The sequence below is a fragment of the Berghia stephanieae genome, chromosome 5 (assembly GCF_034508935.2).
Source record: "Berghia stephanieae isolate SIO BIC M18660-M18661 chromosome 5, UCSD_Bste_1.3, whole genome shotgun sequence".
Taxonomy (NCBI): Eukaryota; Metazoa; Mollusca; class Gastropoda; order Nudibranchia; family Aeolidiidae; genus Berghia; species Berghia stephanieae.
Genome location: NC_088364.1, coordinates 17,314,379 through 17,326,236, shown reverse-complemented (window position 1 = coordinate 17,326,236; position 11,858 = coordinate 17,314,379). Strand labels below are relative to the sequence as shown.

General features: G+C 34.9%; 2 protein-coding genes across 3 annotated transcripts in view; one reads left to right on the top strand and one right to left on the bottom strand.

The window, feature by feature from the left end:
* LOC144972509 (perlucin-like) overlaps positions 1-8,681 on the bottom strand; it is a 17,065-nt gene extending 8,384 nt beyond the window's left edge. Inside the window, exons 1-2 of one of the 2 annotated variants that reach the window (XM_078913801.1) lie at positions 8,607-8,681; positions 1-239 (exon numbers count right to left, since the gene is read on the bottom strand). The exon at positions 1-239 is cut by the window's left edge and continues 179 nt beyond it. In XM_078913801.1, the coding sequence (XP_078769927.1) occupies positions 1-137 (137 nt within the window). In that variant the 5' untranslated portion in view covers positions 138-239; positions 8,607-8,681. Of the gene's footprint in view, positions 4,073-8,606 lie in introns of those variants that run through there. The other variant, XM_078913800.1, reaches the window with a different exon arrangement.
* The window catches only part of LOC144972512 (retinol dehydrogenase 16-like), a 171,055-nt gene that overhangs the window by 67,176 nt on the left and 92,021 nt on the right, over positions 1-11,858 (top strand). The gene's annotated exons all lie outside the window — the stretch shown is intronic.

Genomic DNA, 11,858 nt, shown 5'->3' with positions numbered 1-11,858 from the left:
TCCAAGTATGTGCTAACTAGTGAAACTTTCTCAAACATTGCATATTCAATCGCAGAATGGGATTGCTGGAGCAGCAATTGAAACGTGACTACCACGAGCACACGAGAAAACACTTTGAAAAGAGTTGGGGATACCATGACTCTAAATGTGAATTGTGACTGGTATGGCTTCACTCACAACTCAGATGTTTGCTTGTGTTCTTTTTGTTTCTTTTCAGGGCAATTCGATTGTCACTGATTCTTCCTGTAGTTGTGAATAGAGTAAAAACAGAAAATGGTGCTAAGTAAGGACGAGGTGGCTGATGAACATAACAGTTTAAGTTTAAATCTCAAGATTTGATTTAAATAAATGTCTTCATTGAAGAACGTTTATTTCTCTTTTTTTAATTACTGCATTTGTTATTTAAATTTTTTTTTAAATTTAATTTTTAAAATCAAATTAATTCTGACATAATACCAGATATACGCGTTTAATCACCATCATTGTGAGAACAAGTCATATACAAGCAATAATCGTCTTCTGTCATATTCTGACAACATATCATATCTGTCTCATTTTGGTCACCATATTTAGAATATTTTCATCCACCGTCTCAATCCGGTATATATAATTTCATTATGAATTTATAAAAAAAAAAAGAATATGCCCCATTGAGATAAATGATTGTGGTTTCTTAAAATTTAGTCTCATTTGTGTAGCTCTAACAGTTTATATTAAAATCCAATTTTTGGAATCTGTTTCATTTTGACATTTTACCGAATTGAGGCTTTTGGCTCCATTTATTTCAGTCTTATGACAATTTTTGTTAGAAGAACTTTTATTGAAAGTACGGTGTTATTGCATGGTTTCTACAATTGAACAAAACTACAGATAAAACAACTCAAAATTAGAAAACAAGCCTTAAAAGTTGAGATACCGCATAAACTAAGGTCATACTGATTCTTCTTCCAGGTGTCTTGAAATTGAAGAAAATTAATATCTTTGTCTCTATTTTACTTTATAAACGGGCACTCTTTATACTCTATTTCAGTATAAATCCCCTTGGTAGTGTCCTTGGTTTAGCCACTTTACATATATTGCCCCACTCGACTGTGCAAGTACACGAAGAACGCGTAATGGGCGACTTGCATTGTACAATAGAAATGTTGCATAATGTTATCACGTCAATAGAAATGCGAATTATCACCCTAATCGAAAAGCGAATTATCACATTTATAGAAAGGTGAGTTATCACCCTAATTGAAAGGCCCGTTATCAACTGTAATGAAAGGCGACTTGTTACTTCAATTATAATGCGAGCCATCACCGTAATCCAAAGGCAAGTTATCACCTTAATCTAAAGCTGAATTATCACCTGAATCGAAATGAGAGTCATCACCTTAATTTTAATCGAAATGCGTGTATTCTAATCTATATCGACAAAAGTACTTTTCTTCATTTTGGTCCAATAATTTACTACAAATATTAACCATTTAAGATAATATCAGACGTTTCGGAAAAAATGTTAATTTTTCAGGCTTGAAATTCTATGATAATCCTTGGATCAAAAAGATTGGTGGACTAGAGCTCAGGGGGTCGCTGGTTCGGACGATCGGTGGATGTTCGAGGTAAAAAAATTCTGGCTAAAATGAAGAAAAGTGTTTTGTTAGAGTAGCGTAACGTGTACATCTTTTGATAGTATTTCACCCTTCCCCACACTTTAGAAAAGGGAACATCGGACATGTTATTTTAACGTCAAGATATATCAGACAAAGATGTTTTAAAAAGTGGCCAAATATCAAATGGTGTACATTTTACCATTTGGCTTTCAGTCTTGGGGGGGGGGGGGGGGGGTGCACATTTGCGGGCTGGTCTTAGTCACCCCAACTGGCCTGATCACCCCATTCTACGGTACCACAATATTATGTCGGGTGGGGCAGGCATCGAGGAATGATCTTGAAAGTAAGGATGGCCCGAATTGTGTTCATTCCGGTGATCGAGAACATGTTCATTCTCCCAACTAAATGTAAATGATTTGACTAAGACTTTCTGATTTAGAATTAATATTTATTGTTCTTTGTCCGATTTGTCCCAATTAACGTTTACTTAACGAGTCTGATAGCCCAAATTGGTATGCCCTAACTCAAACGACCACAAAATATTCTGCATCACATTAATGTGGAAAACAATCACTCAAATTGTGTTCATAGTAAAACAGACCTGTAAATATGTGCACGTAGATTCTGACATAATGCCAGATTGAGACGATGGGCCACACTACGTGCACACATTTGCAGGTCTGATAACCGAGCGTGATCATGGGCTTGTTTTAAACATTGTTGTAATGGATAGCTATTGTATAGTTATCGGTCTTTAATAGTATTTCATCAAAACAACTTGGATTATCACACATGTAAAGAAATACACTGTGGTCACATACATCAAACTTAAAACTAGAAAACACTAGACTGTAACATTCAAATATAAACAGATCACAGTCTAATCAAACATACATTGTGAAAATTGTATTTTTATTCACACTGTTCGTAGGTGGCTCATCTGGCATTCTCATACTTGCAGGTCTGATAATCGAACGCAAATATGGACTTGATTTAACATCGTTGTAATGGACAATACTTTGGGTCGGTTTCAGAATATTTTATTACAACAATAAACCCATAACAATTTGAATTATTAGTATTAGATCAGCAAATTAAATAACATGTATACGTCGGCTTCATCCAAACTAATAAGTTTCAATGCAGAACTTATGAAAAATAACAAAACATGTTTACAAATAATGAACGTCTCTAAAAAAACATAGATTACATTTATTTCCAACACAATTAACATTATTATTTTCAAACCCTAAGTTACCAGCATCATCATCATCTGACCTGTTCTGACGAAATGTCTTTGTAAATATTTTTTTTAATCTCTTAAACCCGAGAATAGCTGAAGTCTCAATTTTAACAATTTTAACAAGTTGATCATTCTCATTTATTGAAATCCAAAATTCAAATTTCTGTGTGCAAAAATCGAAATAAAAACGGTTTGTCAGCGTGAGTCAGTACAGTTCCTATAACATTTGTATTTGTTATTGTGGTGGTCGATGTGTGCAATTATGTAGGTCTGACATCCGAACGAAATTATGGGCCTTCAAGAAATGCAGTATGTCTGTTTGCTCAGTGGGGTGGTTGATTTTTACAGTCCAGAAAAAAGAAGTGTTTTGACATTTTTTAAGCAGTATCCATTAGATCATCAGAGACATTGATCATGAGATGCAGCACGGGAATACAAAGAAAGCCTATATTATCTTGAAAATGCTTACAAAAACAAGTAGAACAAAATCTAATGTTATTGAAGACAGAAAGGGTGCTCTACTTACCCAGAAATAGGATGTCACGAACAGATGGACAGAATACTGCAAAGGGCTGTATAACATCGATTTGAGCCCAGACCCATCAGTCTTGACAGAGATGTCAGCAACACACAAAAACCCAGACACACCAAAAATAATGAAACATGAGGTTTAGGCAGGAATTCAGGGTTTAAGCTCCAACAAAATTCCATGGAATAGATAACATTCCAGCAGAACTTTTAAAATATGGTGGAGAAGAGACAGTGGAGGCAATGACAAGTCTATGCAAAAAGATAATGAAGGGGACAAAGTGGCCAGTGGCTAAAAGACTGGACGCAATCCTTGATAATTCCTCTCCCAAAAAAAGAGATTTGAAATAGTGAAGTAACTATAGGACCATAAGTCTCATTAGCCACCTAAATAAAATACTTCTGCGGATAATACTAAACAGAATGAAACAAACAAAAAACCCCGAAGATACCATGGCAGAAGGGCAAGCTGGTTTCGAGCTTGAACAAGTCTTCAATAACAAAATTATGACAGAGAAATTCCTGCAACACTAAAAAGAAATATTTCACAATCATAGACTTGCGGAAGCTCTCAAAAATCATCAAAGCTCTGTATCAATTGTCGGACGAAAATTGTGTAATTTGCGTTTTGCTGACGACATAGACCTCATGGGTGAAAAAAGCAAACAAGGACTACAAGATATAACTGACTCACTTGCACATAAAGGAATGCAGTACGGCATGGAAATAAGTACAGAAAAGTCTTAGACACTGGTAAACATCAGAAATGATGGACATGCAGAACCAATGAACAGCGTGAAAAAAGTGGATGAAATTATAAGCTAATTATGTAAATGGCCTTTATTTGATCGGAGAGAGGAACAGAAACGTTAATTTGTTATTTGTTGACTCTAATAACTGTATCACGTAAATGTGTGCCTGGCTAGGTCTTTCATCTATCAAATTTAATTTAAAAGGGGAGTTACGATTTATTCGTTTTTTAAATGTAAAGCCCAGTCGTTGACGGGCAGAGGTGTTGATTTTTTTTAAATTTTTTTTTTTGGGGGGGGGGGGGGGGGTGTTGGATGTTTTTTTTTCTTGTGTGTGTTTATTTTCGTGATTAATGTTGGCTTGCAAAATCGCAGTTATAGAAACTGTCAATTAAAATGCAATAACTTTATAATTCGATTTTTGATTGGTTATGAATAAATTCACATCGGTTATACTTGACGTGTACTTATTTGCAGCTTCATTCTTGTAATAGTAGGGGGAATTAGGTCCAAAAAACCCTTGAATTGTGCAAACAGGGTTGAAAGCATGAAAATTACGTATGTTGTAGATATGAAAAACCCTATAATTTATGATATAGAACCACTCTGAGAGATCAGTATTAGTTGAGATACAAGGTTTTTAAGATGAGAAAATTTTGAAATGGACGACAATAATTTCTTTCATTTTTAATGTGTAAACATTCGAGACAAGCCGACCCAAGGTTGTTTTACGTCATCCTTTGGATTCCCATTGGTGACTATTTTTAGCGTCGAAGCGGATGTTTTCCTTTCCCTTTACTTTCGATTCACGAACCATACAAATTATTTAATCGTAAATATTATTCAATTTCACGTCTAGCGAGTAATATTCTATAATATAAGATTTTTTTCTGCATCTAATTTAATAAGTATAATCAATTGCTCTAAAACAGACGGGCAGACGGGCAGACGAGCAGAGGGGTAGACAAAACAGACTAGCAGAACACAGCTCAATAAATGCCGATAACCGGTGTTGACAAAGGACAGTTCTCCTTCTCCCCTCCTCCTGTTTTCTTTTCTTTCCAAATATATTGCTATAATCATTTTACGTGAGTTAAAACCTATTTCGGTCAAACTTGATGACAGTAAAGAGTCAGCATACCACTTACATTGCTATAATTATCATCATTATCATCATCAGCAACCACTATGATGCTGTATTGTTGCAAGTTATTTACTTTACGTTATTTACCTCAAAGGGACGATGGGAGAATATTCTATTTGTACTGTTGTATCCTTATGTAAGGCACTGCACACATTTTGCCTGCTGATGATGGGTCTTTAACAGAAAGAACGAAAGAAAGAGAGAGACTGGGACCAGTGTTTGATATGCCAACAAGATAACACAGACCGTTTAGAATGCCCCTCTAAGTCGAGGAGGTATGACAAAGGGCAAGGCTATGAAACTCTTTTTGAAGATTTAACACAATTCACTTATTTGGTTTGTGATGAAAACAAGTTGGATGTATCTATTTTTTTTATTCATCAGAAAGAAATGAAATTATTGAAAGCTTAAAACAAAATGATGCTAAGTGGATAAGTATTGTCGTGCAAAATTTAATGCCAACAAAATTAGGCGATTAGAATTAAAGAAATCTAAAAGAATTGCCCTACAAGAATTCCAAACTTCGTCATTTGACTTGGAGGAGTCACCGAATGAATATATTTGGCAACCCACGAGAATAATGAGACAACGTTCAAAATTATAGATTGGCTGTAATAAACAAACGTGCTTTTTTGTTTTAAAAAAATGGAATCGGGAGTCCTCCATTCTATAATGACAACAGATATGGAAGAAAATATTCGTGAAATAGCATTATCTATAAAAGATTCTGATATGTTGTCATTTATTGCCGGAGTCGCTCATGAGGCACACTAACGCCCTATACCATAAAATTTGTCATGCACGATACTTAAAACAACAAGTTTTACAAGATGTCACTGCTGATGATACTAATGATGTCACAGTTCTTGAAAGAAGTCGAGCTTTTGCTAACATTATATCTTTTATAGAAGAGAACCCTGCAACAAATGTGACGATCGACATGAACCACTGTGGAGCTTATTTCCAGAATTTTCAAAAGTGTCCCAAAACTCATCAAATGTTCATGTAAGAGAGAATGTATCGGCACCGATGCAAGTGTTTAAGGTCCGGTTTGCCTTGCACGGACTTATGTAGATGTAGGGTGTGTGTGTGTGTGGGAGGGGGGGGGTGTTAGGTCAGTACAGTAATGAGTAAAATTCTCTCTCTCTCTCTCTCTCCCTCCCTCCTCTCTCTCTCTCTCTCTCTCTCTCTCTCTCTCTCCTCTCTCTCTCTTCCTCTTTCTCTTCCTCTCTCTCCCGCTCACTCCCTCTCCCCCTTCTTCCTATTTTATCTACAAGTTAGGTTAGTACATAATGAGTAAAATTCTCTCTCTCTCTCTCTCTCTCTCTCTCTCTCTGTGTCTCTCTCTCCCTCTCTCTCTCTCTCTCTCTGTCTCTCTCTCCCTCTCTCTCTCTCTCTCTCTCTCTCTCTCTCTCTCTCTCTCTCCCGCTCACTCCCTCTCCCCCCTCTCCCGCTTTTATCTACTAGTTACAACATGAAAAAGCCATCAGTTAGCTACCGTAAATGGTTACCGGTGTATTTAAAGTTTTAGAACGCACATTGTATTGTGGTTATTTCCTCGGATAAGTAATGCTATATAGGAAAAAATAAAAGTGCTAAAAAAGCACTGTTATGATAGATTGCCAGAGTGGTTCTATATCAGGTGTTATTTATACGGGTCTTACCTACCTATATGCCAATTTTCAGGATTTCAACCCCATGTGCACGGTTTTAGCCTAATTTTCCCTAATACAATGAATATGAAGAAAATATATATTTTTACGCAGTTATTTCCCTTGTTTAATATAGCTGTAATAGGTAAAATCTAAGGCCTTAAACCGATACGTTATGATTGATTGCCAGAGTGGTTCTATATCAGATGTTTTTTCTATGGGTCTTAGCAACCTGTATGCAAATTTTCATGCTTTCAACCCGAATTTGCACGGTTTTAGCCTAATTCCCCCTACTATAATGGAAATCTAAAAAAATGACGCAAAATATTGTCCATTACAAAAATGTAAACTTGTGGGTTCGGATGTCAGACCTGCATATATGTACATGTCGGTAATAATATAATAACATGTAATATTTTAAAGAATACTGCGCTATAAGAGAAATACGGACTCAACGACGTATTATCATCATTCAATAATGTACTCAAGGCAGATTTTTAATAATGGCTAGAAAACCTTTCCATCAAAAATCGATCAGTTAAGATGCTCTTAAACCTGAGACTTCTTTGAAGACTCATGTTTGAGATTTTTGACAAGCAATAAGTCGTCTTGGTCGATCAATGAATGAAGTTAAAGTTTTCTGACCTAAATGGACCCCCCCCCCCCCATAAAAAAAGAGAAAATATTCTCAAAACGGTGATATTATGCTGGAATTATCTTATGCTTGCTCTGTAAAAAAGAATAAAAAAAATAGTTACATTTATTGGAGAGAGTGAGATTAGTTTCTAAAACTTCCAAAATATCTACACATCCCAATTCTAATAATTTTTAAGATAAGATAAGATTAACTTTATTTATCTACTTCTGTAAATGTATATTGGGTATTGCCATAAGCAAATAATTAATAAAAAGTAAATATTATAATGATATAGAGGTAAATCAACAAAAAAACTTATTGAAATTAAACACATAAAAATATCTCTCATACCTCCCGAATTCTCTCTCTCTCTCTCTCTCTTTCTTTCTTTCTTTCTTTCTCTCTCTCTTTCTCTCTCTCTCTTTCTTTCTCTCTCTCTCTCTTTCTCTCTCTCTCTCTCTCTCTCTCTCTCTCTCTCTCTCTCTCTCTCTCTCTCTCTCTCTCTCTCTCTCTCTCTGATTTTAAACTTAATTTTCATTACGTCATAATCCCATCCCAGATTGACGCGACGGGTCACAATTTAGCCTCGAGACCTCCGAAATGTCACAACACAACACCTGCAATACTCTTGAATAAAACGTGTTTAACTTTTTGGCCTGGAAATATTGATTGATTGAAATGACCCTCGTCCTTTCGAAAACTCTCAAACGTGGGACCGTTGAAATATCCTACCTGTTAACTGCCGTGTTATGGAAAAACCCTTGTCTTTTAAAAGTGGCCAGTAAACTCGTCCTTCAAATATCCATCGATGTAAATGATCTTCATCTTGGCAACAAACAACAACCACAAACAACTCTCAAACCTGGGACTTCGCGAGGACTTTGCTCAGATGAGGGTCATTTAAATCGATTGATATTTGGAGGACGAGTTTTCTGGCCAAATTTTTAAGTATTTACTGGTTAATAAGTGTTTTTTATTTTTAATTTCAGAATACGACTGAATAAGAATTAGCGAAAAAGTACATTTTATTTAGTGTTAAGAACCACTTCACGTACGTTCTTTATCACTCAGTGCTGGCTTTTGTCTCTCGTAATTTAATTTTTGAATTGTATATCTTTACCTGCCTCCTAAGGTAGAAACTGGCGTGAGATAATTTTTGACATTGTATTTATACTGAAAAACGAAAAGAAAAAGTTTTAAGGTTCATTTGTATCATTTTCCATTCCACCAATCAATCGTGTTTTGCAATTACCATTGATTGCTTTTGTCGATTATTGAATACAAAATAATATTCTCCAATTTAACACGAGCTGTTATTGCCAAGTAGTAACACAGCTGTATAATTAACAAAACATCTGTTATAATTTTGGTCAGAAACCGTTTGGTATATATGTATCGAAACAATAATGAAATGGAATAGAAAACGTTATTGGATTTACGAAAGCTGATGATGAACTCTCGGGTTTGTGATGATTTGACAAAATGAGAGTCATTTAATTGGTTGAATTTTAAAGGATAAGTTTTCTGGCTAAAATTTTTAATAGGTTATTTTTTTTTCAGGTTATAGCAATTTTGTGAGTTGAGAGAATATCGATAATGATAATGAATTTTTTAAAAAATGAAAACCATTGGGAACAATGTCTTTAGTTTTAAAGGGGCTCAATGGGTGCATAAAAACAATGCCATTCATGTCGATGAATTATTGATCGATTTTCAAACACAATATTTAAATTATGTTTCCTTAATAGACCCAACATAATACTCTATAAAACTTAAAAACTCGACTCTTTTGCTTGAGAATTCGTTTGTTTTTTAAAAAAAATATTGATCTTGCATACATGAAGAATCCCTGCTCATTCTTTTAATAATCGAGCTTTAGCAAAGGACATAACAAGTTCCTTCGGTAATGAAAGGAGATTCCCGATAGCTCAGTTGCTTTAGCGCTCGTTTCACGGGCAAGGGGACCGATATTAATCTTGAATGAAATCGAGATCTTTTTTACCCCCCTCCACTCATATCGTCATTTTGGAGATGTGTCCGTTAGACAAACTAACATTCTATCCAAAGGATATCCATTGATTTTGTACTATTAACACTATGTAAAAACCGGGGTAAACTCCTCTTTCGTAGATCTTATGGCTCTGGACTGTTGCATTGAAAATTGCAATGTCTGTATTGTCCAATGAGGTAAACATTATCTTCTTTTTATGACAATCATATTCAACTTTAGGTCGGCCCGATATTATCATCACATCTTTAGTCATCATTCAGTTAGCTTGAATCTATTCTGATTCTTCCTCTCTTTGACCTCAACAAGATACGCTTTGATAATGTGGATGAGATTATCATAAATGACTGGCTTTAAATAAACCATAAATAATGATTAATAGTATTAAAATATATTGTTACAATTAAGGGTTAAATAGACCAATTGGCCTTTAAACATCTTGTAAAGATACATAGAATCGACATGTTAACAAATGGGAATGGGAAGCATATTGTTGAATGAGAAAGAGATGCATGAAATTATATAATTAGAAATGGAGAAAAATCTAATTAAAAAAAAAAAGATTTCGTCGCTCATAATGACACACACACACACACACACACACACACACACACAGACCTATTAACCACCATAACAAATTACCTTTAACTAGCAATCAAAATGATATTTTGAAGAGTACAGTTCCCTATCGATGGCATTTTTGAAAGCATTTAGATATAGTTCCTGCATATTTTTTTTTGGTATTGTAATTTAGACTATGTTTTTACTGTTCTTGAAATTAATGAATGTTGGCGAACGTGTGTATTGTATCTGGTAATAAATAATTTAAAATCATCACCTGGCGTGAACGTTATTCTTGAATAAGTAAAAAACCCTTTGTAATTGTTATTATCTATACTATGAACTAGTTTATACAGTTTTAGATAAGGTCCCCTCGTTTTCTTCTATACTTTAAAGTCGGAATTTTCAATACCATTAATTTTTCCCGGCAGGACATATCTGCTCTTTCAGTGAGCAATCTTGTAGAGCGTCATTAAACATTTTCTTAAAATACTGACAGTCCATACGCAATTTACATAATCTTAAGAGAAGTCTTAGACTGGCTTATATAAATTTACGACCATTTCCGTATCTGTAAACAAAACTTCTTGATGTGAATCCAATGATTTTTGTTGTTTTATTGATAACATGGATGTGAGCATCAAAGTTTTGATAAGAATTAACAATTACTCCCAAATATCTCTGCATATGAATGACATATAAAATCTAATTTCCTCGACGAGATATACATTCATCTATCTAGCTAGAGCACAATGATTACCAGATCATGCTCTATGTGCTTTCATCAGCAATTCTTAAATTACATCACTCATGCACCACTCACAAAGGCGAAAGATGACCTACAACTTCAGACATTATTTTAGAAATTTATATTACTATTAGATGCTTTGAAAGGGGATCCCTCGTCGTAATACTTTAGTCTATATCGTGTATTTTGTAACTGTGTGGCGTCCTTTCCTGACCGACGTATTCTCGCTAGTGTCTTGACTTGGTAAGATGGAGCTTCACCTGACAGACATTTACGATTTATAATTAATTCGTTCAGACACAAGAAGTCAATGTAACTCGAGAAGTAAAGAGGTGGAATGTGACATTCTATTTTTTGGTTTTTTGTTGCTTTTGATTTTTTACCAACCTTGCAGCGCCATTTTGGATAGCTGAAACTTTAAAATGCTATCGGACGGACTGCTTCCAGAAGTAACATGTATTCTTTAAAGGATCAAATTTGTCACTCAAGTTGTCACTAATAATTTTAATATTGTCATCTCTGGAATGATATCATTAATTATATTAAGAAATGAAAAAATGCAAATGTTTAATTACCATGAAAACAATACAAGATCGCGGACTGGCCATAAAACTAATCACTGTTGACGAACCTTGACCTCAACCACAACCTGATGACGGTCCGTCGTCAAGTATGACCAATCACAATGGCGCCTGGATTTCATTCGGCTTGTACACATGACCGTATGCGTTTGAGACATAGTTAATGCTAATTCCGAGTAATCGTCTCCTAGGAACTAAGGGTGGGAGTTGGGGTGGATTGCTGCTGCCATAATATCATATGCTGACCTTCGCTCTAGCGTTTTATCCATTGTTTTTAAATTTTCTTTTCTTTATTTTTTCCCTTTTCCATGAGTTTGAAAACTGAACAATTAAAATCTTTTTTTTTTTATTCCTAGGATTACTACAACAGTTTTGTCCTCGTCTTTTCCATTCATTGGCCTATTGTTAG